The 15,358-nt window shown below is 40.1% G+C and overlaps 1 protein-coding gene across 1 annotated transcript in view; it reads right to left on the bottom strand.

Annotated features, from left to right (window-relative positions):
* Positions 1 to 290: 290 nt before the first annotated feature.
* The window catches only part of LOC310966028 (receptor-type tyrosine-protein phosphatase gamma-like), a gene marked incomplete at both ends in the record, with an annotated part of 771,775 nt that continues 756,707 nt past the window's right edge, over positions 291 to 15,358 (bottom strand). The window contains 4 exons of the mRNA XM_083939815.1: positions 291 to 440; positions 2,954 to 3,089; positions 12,279 to 12,421; positions 14,496 to 14,642. Of these exons, the coding sequence (XP_083795941.1) occupies positions 291 to 440; positions 2,954 to 3,089; positions 12,279 to 12,421; positions 14,496 to 14,642 (576 nt within the window). The remainder of the gene's footprint in view (positions 441 to 2,953; positions 3,090 to 12,278; positions 12,422 to 14,495; positions 14,643 to 15,358) is intronic.

Below are 15,358 nucleotides of genomic sequence, written 5' to 3' on the forward strand. Positions count from 1 at the left end.
ACGCCGTTGTGAAAATTAAACCGCAGTTGCAAACCCTTCAGTAGGAGAACATTAAGACATAAAATGGCGAAAAAAATAAATATCAAAAACTTTTTATCAGTGTAAAAAAAGTAACCAGGTTATTAATTTTAACCAAGAGTCTGGCAAAAAGGCCTCAAAAAGTCTTGTTCACAATAGTTTCTTGATGTTTTACAAAGTTAAGTGCCTCCTTTATGGGCTCAGAGACTTGGTAGGGTGTTTGGACCCACAAGATACCCTCAGCTCAGCTCCATGACCCCGAAGGGCCTCCCTCAGACCAGTGACTCCATGCTCTCTGCCTGGTCAGACTTGTCGGACACGGACATCACAGACCCATTAATGTCCCTGGCCACAATACAAAAGGGGTTCTCCTTGGTGTTGATGAGGCTGAGCAGAGCTTTGTAAAGGTACTGGTACTGGTCCTGTGGACCAATCAGGGACAGACAGAGAAAAGAAAGACAGAGGAGAACAAGTGAGAATAACATACTTTATGTCAACCTTACTTTTTCCTTCTCGAGTCATATCCTGTAGTTCTACTGTATTTTAATGTGTTTGCTTATTGTGGAAAGTCTTTTTTCTTTTCACTGCGTCAGACTTTTTAAAAGTCAAGTCCAATGTATTTATATATTGGACATTTCATACGGCAAGCGTGAACTCAATGTGCTTAAAAGTGCTGTTATTGATTTTTTTTATTTTGAAAAATGTGATTGGTATCATCTTTGAAATTCCAATCTTGTGACAACCCTAGTAGGACCCTTTTCAATTTGGGCAGTTTTATTATTTGAATTTTTCTTCATTATTATTATTAATATTAGGGCTCAAGCACCAACTAACTCAGCGAGGACCCTATTGTAATTGGAATGATTATTATTATTTTTATTTTATTTTTTTCCTCCTCTTAAATCGCATTTATGAGGGCCTAAACAGGTATAACGTTGTTTTTTTTCAACTTTTGCACACTGAAGAAATTTGAAATATTATGGGTTTCGGTCTGGGGCATGTCTGACGCTGCTGAAACTGCACACCAGGTGTTCAGATCTTTTCTAAACTTCACATGTTTGATAAGAGACCCGCCCTGAACACAGATGTTCAGTTTAATTGCGCCCCCTACTGGCGACAGAAAGTTACATATTATATATTTATATATGTCAGCACATACTTAAGACCTTCATGGTGCTAGATCATGTAGCTTTTGGCTTTTCATCAAATTCTGTTGTCATGGCGACCATCCTTCGCCATAACACAGGAAGTGGTTGTAACTTCAACATACATTGTCCTATATGCCTCAAATGTCTCATGATTCATAAGAGTCCAGTCCAGTCCTGAACACGTGCATCTCAATATTTAGTAGATTAGCATAGCGCCCCCTACTGGCAACAGGTAAAATTACAAATATCTACCAATTTACATTAAACTTTGTGGGTTTTACACTTGATGTAGGGAAACACGATGCATGTTTTATGTATGTTAGGTAATGGTGTGGCAGCCATTTTGCACATCCTGCCATAAACAGGAAGTCGCTCTAAACTACTGGCAAAAGGAAATCGGACTTTTATGATAAAAGGAATCAGATTCACATGAAATTCTCAATATCTAAAGCACAAACCCACGGGTGCCGGCGTCCAGCCACCTCCCTGACATGCACCGGGTGCGAGGGCCCGTTCATTGCTGCTTGCAGCTTTTAATATTATTATAAGTTAGTATTTGCCTCACAAGAAATATGACCTATAGGGCTGGACAATAATTATAATATGATCATTTATTGTCACTCAAAGGATTCGTATTGTCATGAAGTCATATATCAAGATGTCGTAATACACAATTTTGTAGTCTAAATTGACAATAACAAGCACATCAACCTACACTTTTCACTTCTTATCATTTGAAAATTGCAGTTTTGATTTTATAATCAAAAGAGTCATATCGCCTGGCAGGTTACCAGATTCACTGTATACTGTCAACATTATCAGATGTAAGATGATAGATGAGATTAGATGATGTCAAAAACCAGCAGCTGAACTGTGGCAAAATTTATGTCATTAAGACGACACTTGTGTTTTGGTCCTTGCACATCATGTTTATTTTGCACTAAAGTTCTTAATAAAATTAGAAAATACACTTTTTATTAACAAGTATTTAATTGACACAGGAGTATACAAAAATGGGCTCTACCATGTGGTTATTTCATATAGACTATGTATTTATTGAATAGCATGCTATATTGTGATAAATATCATTATCAAGATATAAAATGAACTATATTGGGATAGATTGGTCTTACTCATATTTGTTAATAAATAAAGTTATGTGGGGTGCACTGACTTCTCTTTGGACAGACTCTGATATTAAATCAAAGTGGAGCTTGGTGATTGCATGAAGCTCCAGAGATGACGTCTGTCCTGGTTTCCTCCATTATAGATTGTAGTGAACACATCAGCTTTTCTTTATATTTATTTATTTTTTTAAATTACAAAAAATAAATATTGTCATGGAGGACAGATGTTGAGTATTAATTAAGATATATATTAAAAAAATAAATTACTGTTCTCTGGAGTATCTTCTTAATAATTACATTGAGATTTGACTATTAAATTACAAAACTCTCAGAGGTAATTGCAATACATATTTAGAATCTCTTGAAAAAGAAATACTATAACATAAACATGTGACTGGCCTCAATATATATATATATATATATATATATATATATATATATATATATATATATATATATTGAGTATATAATGTTTTAAATAGGTTTAAAGAGCTGAAGTGACTTTGTTCAGCTCTGTGGAACACACTCACTGCTGCTTGCACCTTTGCTTTTGGAATCTCTATTTTCTTCTGTTGACCATACAAGGTTTGAACCTGAAATAGTGGCCTGCAACTGTATATATGTACTGTATGTATTTGTATTTGCAGTTGTCAGACTCACAATGTCTGTGAAGACTCCTGGCCTCATGAGGTTGATCATCTTGGCTACTTGATAGACATCAGCGGCGCCCTCACTCTCCAGCTGCTGAGACAGTGTAGTGAGGGCACACAGTGTGCCTGCTGACACTGCTCCCAACCTGAGACACAGACACGCCATCACACACACAGACACACACAGACACACACACACACACACACACACACACACACACACACACACACACACACACACACACACACACACACACACACACACACACACACACACACACACACACACACACACACACACACACACACACACACACACACACACACACACACAGTGAGTTACCTGTGTAGCTTCCAGGATGAAAGATGACGTGTAAGTGTTGCTAGTAGAATATAGAAAATATAGAAAAACACATATATTCAGATACCAGCCCAAAGACTTGAACTGTCCTGGAAATGATGTTTCACTGTACTAATACTAACTAGACATCATTTCATTTGTGATTTTAGGTTTGGTCAGATTGTTTTAGGTTAGATGCACTGACCCTTGTTTAAGCCTTGACAATCACAAACATACAAAAAATAGCAGGTAAAAGAATTTGGAGCATAACAAGTTTTAACTGCTGAACTCTACTTTCAGCAGGGAGCCAGTTGAACCTTTAAACGGTTTGGGGCTACTATATACGTTCTTGAGCGGATATTAATGACAACCCTCATTAGTTTGTTCTGAGCTTGTGCACCCCATGTTCACTGAAAGACTCCAGAGGCTATGACAGACCTAATGATGTAGTGTTTTAAAAAGCTTATGTTGGCCACATGTTTCACCTTTTTATACACGACACACTCATGAAAGATGATTACTTCTGTCAGAAAAACTGTTATCCATCATGGATAATCCTCTCCACCCTCTCCAACTCACACTGGTCAGACAGCGGAGCACCTTCTCCAGAAGGCTGCTTCAGCTTCGCTGTCGTAGCAGAGAACTCTGCTCTCTCTACTGTTTTTTTTTGATTGTTTTGTATATATTATTATTGTTATAGTATATTTTGCATATTTTGTTGTATATATTATTATTGTTTATTGTTTATAGCACACTCTGCACTGTATATATACACTATGTATATATTGGATTCTATTTATGTTATGTACAAAGTTTTTATTTGCTGACCCACTACTACTGTTACAAAATAATTTCTCTACAGGTGTGTAGCTGAAATAAAAATGAAGGTCAAGTTATAAGATAGGTATGGTCCGAGCAAGGGCGCCGGAAGTATGGGGGTGAGAAATAGGAAGCAGCATTGGGCCTCCCACTTTTCATAAAACTATAAAATAAAGCAGATGAAGTACAAACAGGGATGCAGGAGACCCACTCATAATGCAGAATTGCTCATTTCAGAAACCAGTACCCAAAAAAACTCCCACATGGTGGGGAGATAATGCGAGATCTACAATTGATAAAATTGTCTGGATTGTTCCTACATGCTGTCCACACCTCACTACGTGTGATTGATGAAACATTCGTATCTTACCAATCTCAGCGTACGAATGAGCGGGCCTTGATAAATGCGGCGGCTGAATTCGATCGTCATTAACATGTTACGCCCTTAAATATTCCTGGTTAGGAGGCCTCGCCCACTGAGGTCAAACATGGAGAGGAGAAACACTGTGAAGAAAAGAAACTTTTCCGACAAACAGATCGGCATCCTGACATCCGAGATGGAGCAAAATAAAGATGTGCTTTTTGGCAGTCTTAAGAGTGGAATAAAAGGGGCCCATAAAAATGCTGTATGGAAAAGAATAACAGAGGCAGTCAACCCCAAGCAGCGCTCCACTGTGACCCGAGTGCGCCTGTGCGCACTGTTGGACAGGTGTTGTGCCGTATTCAGCACCCCTGCCGTGCAATGCACCCCTTCGCATTATAGGGGATATTCTGGATCAGAAGGCTGTTGTTTCCACCTATAGGAGTAGTTTATATACAGCTAACCCACAACGGTCAGAACATTGGTTACTTACAGTCTTTAAACTATTTTAAAGAGTTTAAAATCACAAACTATATAGTATAATATACAGGTAACCACATTAAGAGCACACACTTTTGAACCTATGAATTGCAAGAAAAAATGGGATTATATTTAGGAAACGCTGAGTCAAATACATTCAACTTGCTCAAAAGATCCATTTCATTCATTGTGTAATTATGGCTGCAGTATATTTCCATAGAACATACAAAAAGTGTTGTTTTGTGTTCGCTATTATCCAAGTTTGTGATTTTAAACTCTTAAAATAGTTTAAAGACTGTAAGTAACCAATGCTCTGACCGTTGTGGGTTAGCTGTATATAAACTACTCCTTTAGGTTGAAACAACAGCCTTCTGATCCAGAATATCACCTATAATGTGAGGGGGTGCATATACGGCAGGGGTGCTAAAAACACCTGCGCTCTTGCTCTGTAGCGGGGTTTGCCAGCGGGGTTTGCCAGGGGGGTTATTAGGTATACCGTTAGAGGATACCTTTGTCACCTAGAAGAACCATACAAAGATGTTAATCATCTGATACCTTGTTTGATTTAATGCAATTTATCTAGGGTAGCCATTAACCGAGGAGATTACTTTTTTGCGTCTTGCTGCAGCCGCGCGCCAACACATTCATTCATTAATTCAATGTCGGGGTCGCGGGGGGCTGGAGCTGAGCTGTTTTGATATTTAAAAGAATCGTGTGTTCCCCATGGTCACCTGACCGCCACGTTTAAAAGCGACAGCTTGGCATCACAAATCACCTGTACATTTATCGAGTGGTAGTTTTGGCGATTGATGAATGTGTAATCATTCATGGATGGTGCCTTCAGACGCACATGAGTACAATCAATGGCTCTAACCACAATTTTTATTTTTTTTATTCGTTTTAAGAATCCGTTTTTAACTGTTCTTAATATGTGACTGCTTATGCTTAATGACAGCTGAGGTTTGTTAATTATTTTCAGACAGATTTTGCTGTGCTGCACCGCAAATACACAGGCTCAAATGTGCGTACACGATCTCAGACCAGACGTGAGATTTGATTGTAGCTCCCGCTCACGTCCAAATTGATAAATGCCGACATTTGCCAGGAAATGGTCGTACGCACGTTTTCTGCCGTACGTTCGTTTGATAAATGAGGGCCAATGTGAGCAAGGCCATCTCACCATGCAGTCTGGCTGATTTGATCCCAATGCGACCAAGATCTGATCTTGAAATGGACATGCATGACAGGGTGACGAAAATCCAACGAAAAGACATGTGTAACCATGGCCTCAGTTTGCTATACATTGAACTCACTAGATCATGTTCACAGAAAGCTTTACGTCTGTTTGTTGTCGATATATGTCACTTTGCCCCACCATGTCCCCTGCAGTACCCACATCATGGTCATGGTCTATGACATTGCAGCTTGTTAGATTTATAGAATTCTTCTTCTTCTAAATGGTCTCTCACCAAAGCAAAAGTCCTTTACTTGTTCTGTCTCGTATGATTGAAATCTGCTGTCCATTAAATCCACGTGCTACAGGAGAATCTCTGCTGTGAAGACCCTACAACTCAGCGTTTGAGATTTCAAGTGAATCCACCTGAGGACGACAGCTCAGCCTGGCGAGAGGCTCCCTGGAGAACGCCTGGTCACCTTCACAATGTAAAGGGTCTCCTCTTCCATTAGCAGCCCTGTCAGCAGCGCAGCAGAAACCACTGCTAACAATCCATGTCTGGCTCGATAATGAGCATGCAGACAATTAGGACAAGCCTCTAAGTGACAATCTCTTTGGTACTGCAAGCCGGCTGCACCATAGCAACCAAATGAAGTGCTCAATTAGTCACTTTTCTTCTTGAGGATGCGACAAGCAATCTTCATTATCCTAATGACTCAAACATTAGCAGAGCTGCTGGATTAGAGTGTTGTTAAAGAACACTAATGTACGTCAATACTAAAGATACTTTCATTACGTTTCATTGGGTGGTTTCCTGGGGTACCTGTGTGAAGGGCAGGGATTGGAGGGGCTGTCATTTGTTGTTTAGAAGTAAAACAATATGTGTTGTTCCTCACTATAGTTGCAGGACAGTCAGGCTGCCAGTGTCTCTACATGCCTATTTGATCACGTAATTTTGTGTTCACAAACAAAAAAAGATATTAACCTGGGATTGGACACAATGAAACTAATTAATATTGGGAATAATCACATATATTATATAATAACCACAATATTGTCTCAAAAACAATACATGTATAAATTTCAACTGCATGGGCGACACAGCACTGTCACCTCACAGCCAGGGTTCCTGGTTCTCCCCATCACTGCGTGGGTTCTCCCCGGGTTTTCCGGCTTCCTCCCACAGTCCAAAGACATGCACTTGTTAGGTTAATCGATGACACTAAATTGCCCGTAGGTGTGAATGTGAGTGTGAATGGTCTGTCTCTGTTTGTCTCTACGTGCCCAGTGATAGACTGGCGTCCTGTCCAGGGTGTACCCAGCCTCACGCCTGATGTCAACTGGGATCGGCTCCAGCCGCCCGCGACCCCGATAGGGACAAGCGGTTCAAGACGAATGAATGAATGATTTCAACTACATTCATAGGACATATCTAACTCCAACAAAAGTTTATCTCATGAAATGACTGTCTTCCCCACAGGAAGCCTCACAGGTTCTTTCATGCATATGTATTGGGAATGCAAGGATGTAAGGAACCCTGGCTGTTAGGCGACAGTGAATTGTTGGGTCCATGTTTATCATTAATAATAATAATAATAATAATAATAATAATAAGTCATAGAGTGTGGTCTTTACCTAGTTTGTAGAGTGTTCTGAGATAACTTTTGTTATGATTTGGCACTATAAATAAAATTGATATGAATTGAATTGAAATTGAAAAACATTTTGGAGTGAGGTTTGTGCTGTCCTAACTGATGTATTGGGTGTAACTGTGTCATGATCTCCTGCTACTTTATGATACAACCCCATTAAAATTAACAGGTATAAATACATGTATTCTTTTAACAGGCATCACTGCAGCCAAAAATATTTCTAGCCCTTACACTGGAAACCCCAGTCACAAAAATCCAGTGAATTAACAAATATATTGATATCATTAGTGTGGCGAAAGTGCATGGTGCTACAGCTGTCACCATCTCGGCAAGGGAATCAATTTTAGGAAAAATTAAGGAACTGTGCTTTCTTATCTATTTTAATTTTTCTTGAATCTGCCTTTTCTGCATATAATATTTATCTATAATATTGACCCAAGGGGTGGGGAGGGAGGGAACACCACAGGGTCTATGTTTCACTTTTTTGTCTTCTTAATTTTTGTCTGTGCTTATTTCTTGCCTGTATTTTTATGTTGTTTCTTTTATGACTGCTGTAACTTTGTCTAGTACAAAAGGAAAAAAAACATTTGATTACAAAAAACATGACATGATATTTATTATTATGGGAATTCAGTCCTGCAGCATTCTGCCTGAAAATCACCAAACACTGTAGCTTTCCACTGAGAGGACTTTGAAAAAGCACAAAGAGAGAGAGTCCTCTTAGGGCGCACTCACACTGTCCTTCTGTCCCGGGCCAAAACTGTTTTTTCAGCTAAAGTCTAGTAACTTTAAGCAGTGTGAGTGCAACCGTTCCGCGCATAACTGCGGACAGCGGGCCGTCCACGGTGGGCTTTAGCAGAGCCGTTTGCACATGTACGAGCACGAGCGTGCGCACGTGTACGAGCACGAGCCCTACGGCGGTAGCAGTATGTGCGCCTGTTCGGACATAGAAAATAGAACGACGGACCATGCGCGGACATTTAACAACAACAATAATGGCGGTGAAAGGTTCACGTTGGTGTGATGCGGAGGTGGAGTGTTTACTGCAGATTTTGGTCGGATGAAAATATTCAAAAACAGTTGGACAAGACGCACAAAAACTCCGAGGTCTGTGGAAAGATTTGTAAACAAAGCCACACACACGCGATCAATGCGTGTGACGTGTTACGGCGTGATTATGTATGGACAGCAAGCATTGGCCGAGGCCCAGGCAGTGAGAGTACAAACGGGGCTGGGGCGCGGGGGGAGAGGGGAGAGGGAGGGGGGACAAGTACCCTAAAGCCCGGGTCGCGTTGCGGAAGGACAGTGTGAGTGCGCCCTTAAAACCTCTTCCAAAAGACGTTGAGCAACTTTTACTAAGGAACTGGGAGGAGTGTTTTTGTCTCTGCCAGAGAGTTCTTGATAGAAATACTGTAGGAGGCATGTTGTCCTATTTACCTAATAAAGAGTTGAAATCAAATGATTGAACATGAAAGAAAGAGTAATATGGGATGATGACTAGTCCAGTATATTTGCAGCTAACTGAAAGCCTCTTCCATGTCTGGCAGCTTGTTGACAATGAACAGATAGCCGTGTAAGAAGTCTTGTAATAATTACACTACAATAACCATTGTGACAGTGAGGAGTGCAGATAGCTTTTATTTGTTGCCCATCTTGTGCATGAAATGAAGGACAATATTAAAAATAATAACAATGTTGATTGTTGCAGCCACTTTATGATTATGTGATTAGTTCTCCATGATTTAGAACTTCTCTTGACTAGTTCTAACTTTTCACAGATTAAAGGAGATGATTTTAGTGCTGAAACACTCTTAGACAAAACATGTAGGAGATCATAAATTAGGACTGACTTTTTTAAAGCGTTACTTCTTAATCAGTAAGTTAGGAGCTACTTTTAGCCTTAAAATGTTTTCGGAATATGGGCCCGTGATCTGGATATTGAAACTCAATACTTTTTAAATATTCAGCCGAAGTGTATCAAGTGTCAAACGTTGACAGTGGGAACTGTAGCTGTGGTGAACTGAGGGCATGTTTCCGATTCAACCAGTCAAAAGTGATTTTTAAGTTTGAGTTTAACTTTTCAAATAAAATCATGAAGGTGGCTTTATAACATTGGATGAATTGAATTGATTTTCTTATACACTTAAAGGAACACAGATGGATAAAGGAAACTGATGTTAATTCTATTTACTCTAATATGTTTTTCCTGTCTTACTTTACAAAGGACCTGCTCTTTTCTCTAGCATTCATACTGAAATGTGTAAATAAATTGCTTTCTCATGCATATTAAAGCACAGTTCAGACCTAAGATTTGCAGCAAGACGAGTTGAAACTTGCATCTACTTGCAACATGCAGGTCTGCAACTTCTGAAACCAGCCAGTTCACACCAGTGAGACGATGTGAGAAGATGTATCATCTCCATAGCAACGCCTCTCTGTACTTTCGTTCTACCCTCCATTTATTCATAGTTAGTAGCATTATAAAATATAAATGAGGACAGAGACAGTGAGATACTTGCTACAGCTGCATTTATATAAAGATGAAACAGAGAAAATATCGTTTTATTTCCCTGATTCACTGCTTTGTTCTGGATTACGGTGCTCCCTCTCCTTATTCATTGTATTGCTCGCTCGACCCTCTCTCTCGTTGAGCCTCCGTTCATAATGGCCTTTTCAACCAGCTGACAGTCTCTAAGTGACTTGACCAGCGGACTTTGCTCAGAATTAATTGGCTGTTGAAACAGATGACGTGTGTTATGTTCTAAAACCAGCTGCTGGAGACTTGACAAGTTGAGTCTCAGGGTCCAGATGAGACGGGTCAGTTCACACCGCTGCAACATACACCTGCAACGTTCTAAAACAGTTTGGTCACGTGGCATATCATTGGTCTGAACTGGGCTTTACGGTAACTGTAATTCTTGCCGTAAATTACTGTTACAGAAAAACATGGCAACTGTAATAAATGTAATATACAATCAATATAAAATGGTTGTTTTTAATGGAAATGTCATTGTTTGTGTTTAAATATGTTGGACGTTATTAATATAATTTCACTTGTGAGAAGGCCTTTGCAGCACCCAGAGGATGTTTAATCATTCCATACTGTTATATAAGGTAACAATAGGACTGTGAAAAAGTGTCACATTTCTTTGCTTGCCTTAAATTGCTAAGTTTTCTCTGGAGTTTAAGGCGGAAGGGACATGGGGGGTTTCTGGGTAAATTGAAAGCTTAATTGAAAATGTATTTTCAAAATGTTTAAGAACATTAATTTGAATTTTATTGCATGACTCTACCCAAAATATTGTCATCAACATGTTTGTTTGATAAGTTTTGAAAACATATCACAGCAAGAGGGTTCCCGGGCTTCCTCCCACAGTCAAAAGACATGCATGTGTGACTGTGACCGGTTAAGTCTAAGTACCAGAAGGCTAAGATTAAACTTGTACTCCATAAGAATTGAGCTACCTTGTTTCTAGCAGCCTCTGTGTAAGATGTAACTTCAGACGAGGCTGTTCTTTCAGAGCCTCCATCTTGTGACGTTCACGGTCACTATGTGTGTTGACTATTTTTTTTTTTTTTTTTTGCTCTTTTATAAACTTTATTGAAACTCATTCACTCATTCTCTACTTCTGGTCCGTCCCCCATATGCTACCCTCTTAAATCCATACACACACACACACACACACACACACACACACACATTATCATTTTATATTATTATATATATTACACTTCTGCCCTTACTCCAAGCCTGATTCAGAAGTTGGACGTTCCAGATTTCTGATTACAAGTGAAGGCAACATAACTTTTGGTGACGAGTTAGACTAGCGAGCTAGACCAACCGCTGTCAGCAGCGACACTAACATGGCGGTTTATTTACATCTAGAGAGGGAATGTCCCCACAGACACACATATTGTAAAAAGGTGACAAGTGCTTTCATGAGTGGGTTATATGATCAATCTCCATAGTTTTAACTCATTATTTGATAGATATGGACTTAAAAGACAATCAAATAGAAGAAAATCTTACAGAGTACAACTTTAAGTTTAGGCATCAAAACGACTTGTTTAGGTTTAGTATATTCCAGGACATGAACACCAGTCCCCTGTATTTTGGGACCTTCCACTACCCTGACCCTCCTCCCTACAAGAATTTTAGTGCTCTTATACTACAAAACCTGATTTCCTTCTTTGCTCCGGATGTATTTTCTACAATAGTAAAGGGATTACAATACATTGCCTTTTGTAGGTATATGTACAAACAGAGAATGAGGACAGCCTGCTCTACTAAAGGGTTCAAAGGGTTTTTAATTTTAAAGGGATCAATTTATCATAAGACATGACAATGCATAAAAGAGCTGCAGCAAGTACTGTAGATCCCCTCATTCTACCATTTCCAGCTATAATAATGAAATATGCAACTGGAGCCAATGATGTATTACTTTTATCATAAATAAACCCATCTAATGATGTGGTGACAGACTGTGAGAGTGAATAAAATATACTGACTCATCGTGGATGATGGTTGGTCCATCGCGTGTGGCTGCCTCCTCTTTAATGACGTTGATGAGCTCGAAAGTGCTGCTGATGGGTGCGTCGGGCTTTGGCCACTTGGGGCACTGAAAGTGACGAACCTCTAAAACATAGTCATCCTTGTTGACAGACAGGCAGAGAGAGACAGAGACAGAAAAAGACAGTAATGTTAGATGAATGATGTCTGGTTTAGAACACTTATATTCAACTCATCCATCCATGAAACTTGAGCTCTGACCAAAACAATCCTGCTGTCATGGATCAACAGACGAAAGTTGATAATTTTAACAGTGTCAAGTGCATACAATCACAGAAAAAAAAAATCATTAATTAATTCATTAATTTTTACTACTGATTTATGACTAAAAGAAACTGCATCTCAAATTAAGCTTCAGGTTCCAGTTTTCAGGGCGCTATTGAACAAAGGCAACATTCAGAAATCCTGGATGAATGAAAAAGACAGCCTTGAACTAGTCCTGGTTTAATTAGTTGCACGTATGCCAAGCCAGGATTAGAAGCTATGTAAAGCCAGGTGTAAGTAATTATGTAGTGCGCGTTCATGGATTTCAAAAAGACTGCAAGGTCGACCACAGATTTCTTATCAGTGGCGGCTAATTGTCTTTCAAGGAGGGGAAGCTTATTTTTCCGGCCTACATCATAAATGTGTTTGTTTATTTGTATGTTAATTCTACCCTTCGTTCCTACTGGGAAGTGTGACCGCATGTAAGTGTGAGTGATCGTGACGGGGGGAGAAGCTCCGCAGCTGCCACTGCTCGTTGGGCAAAGAAACCGCAGAGCGACAGAACAGTTGCCAAACACAATGCTGGTCGTTTTTAACAAAGACAAAGTCGCTGGGGATCGGTAATCAAAAAATGATTCCGCCTCAGACAGCTCATCCAATCATCATGCAGAAGCCAAGCATCCGGGCCAGCCCACCGCCCCATAGACCCCCAGAGACACTGAACGTCCGATGGGCGGGACAAAGCCCAGCATTTATCCAATGACCATCTAGTTTGGCTGAAGTGGAACAACCCGCTCTACGCTTCCCCATTGAAGTCAGTAGAAGCTGAGCGTCTGACTGTGTAAAGTGCTGAGGCGCTGTGTGGATGAATGAGAAGGAAGTTGCTCCGGTTACCTGTGATAAGTAACTGATTCTGAACAAAAGATGAAGGCTTTCTAGCACGTATTTAGTCAATGAAATGTACACACAGCAGTAAATATTTCATCACATTTTGGGTTTTTTTCCGGTGACATTTTAGGGGAAGCTGAGCTTCCCTTGCAGTCTTAGAGCAATCGCCACTGGTTCTGATGCAGTTATCAAAAAAGTTACCCCTAAAGTTGAGTAGTGGAAACTTAACAAGGACACAGATTAATTTAAGTCCCTCAAAAAGGCCGGTCGTCCACGTAAAACAAGTGCACGAGAGGACAGGATTATGAGAAGACTCTCAATGGGGATTCAGTTCAACACTGCAGCTGGAGTTGGTCTCCAGTTCAGTACTGAACAGGGCAAGGATCTGTCTCTGCACACAGTGTCTCGTCGTTTCAGACTTTTTGGACTGAAATCCCACTCTGCAGTGACCAAACCTCTCATCAGCAGAAAGAATAAAATGGCTAGACTTGCCTTTGCTGGTACTGGTCCAGAGAGCACTTCAGTGAAGAAAGGAAGTTTATTTAAATTCAAAATAAATCAAGTATTATTAAGTATTAATACTTCATTCTCTAATTTTGATCTCCAGTGTTTTGTGCAATAGCACCCAGATTATATACACCACTTTTATGTGGCATCTACAGTTCACCTGCTATCTCCCCCATCCCCCACCCTCAAGGCTCTGGAAAAAGGGGCAGGAATGTAAGGGCTTAAAGGGATAGTTGTTAATTTTTGAAGTCGTTGGTTGTATGAGGTAGTCAGTGTATTACCTACAGTATATGGCGGTCAGCACACCCCCAGGTTGGAGAAGCAGGCATGAGTTTCAACATGCATGGAAGCTAAGAAATGGACTGCGTTGGACGAGGCAGCAGCTAAACGTACACACACACACACACACACACACACACACACACACACACACACACACACACACACACACACACACACACACACACACACACACACACACACACACACACACACACACACACACACACACACACACACACACACACACACACACACACACACACACAGTGAGTTACCTGTGTAGCTTCCAGGATGAAGTCGTGAATGCTGATCTGCTCCTCATTGGACAGACAGAGTTGGTCTTTACTGATGAGGGTGACAGCGAACGCCTCACAGTACATGGCCTCGTCCCGACTGGGCCAGTACACAAACTCATCCTCTGCCTGCAAAGGAGCACAGAGATACTTGGAATACTGTGTTAATTCACATTTATTCACTTCACAAATCATAAAAAAGGCTCACCCAATACAACATTGGGACAGAAATGTCCCCTTTGATTGACTAAATAATCACAATAAAATGACAACAAGAGGAAAATACCATGTTGGAACATTATCAACATTTGCCTTGCAGCCCCCATTTTGTGCAATGCCCTTTTGCTGTTGAGCTTAGCTGTGACAGAAGCTTTCAATTACAGGCTTGTTAAAGGTGACCAAATTAGACAATGTTCCGGTTAGTTAAAGTGCACCTACTGAAATTAGGTATGACTGGTTATTTGCAAAGCCTCTTTGCACAGGCTGTACTGCTGGTTTAAATGCATGGAAGCTTCTTGTAAAACTGCACATCCTTTTACTACACTTTTGAAAAGAGCTACCCAGATTATATTATTAACAAATATTTACTTATTTGAGAGACTTTGTGGTCTTTATGGCCTAATGTGGCTATGTGTTTGAGTTCTTTAAAGGGTTGCCACAATACTAGAATTTCAAATTTGATACTGATACCCGGGAAAATACTCGATTCTTGACACCATTTTCAATACCACAGGGACAACATTACAAAAAATAAATTAAATTAACGTTTCAGATGGGCAGGACTGATGATGTTAGCTGCTTTTCTCCAATGTTACGTTACTGTTTATTATTAGATGCTAGTCACT

This window comes from Echiichthys vipera (genome assembly GCF_963691815.1).
Source record: "Echiichthys vipera genome assembly, chromosome: X".
Taxonomy (NCBI): domain Eukaryota; kingdom Metazoa; phylum Chordata; class Actinopteri; order Perciformes; family Trachinidae; genus Echiichthys; species Echiichthys vipera.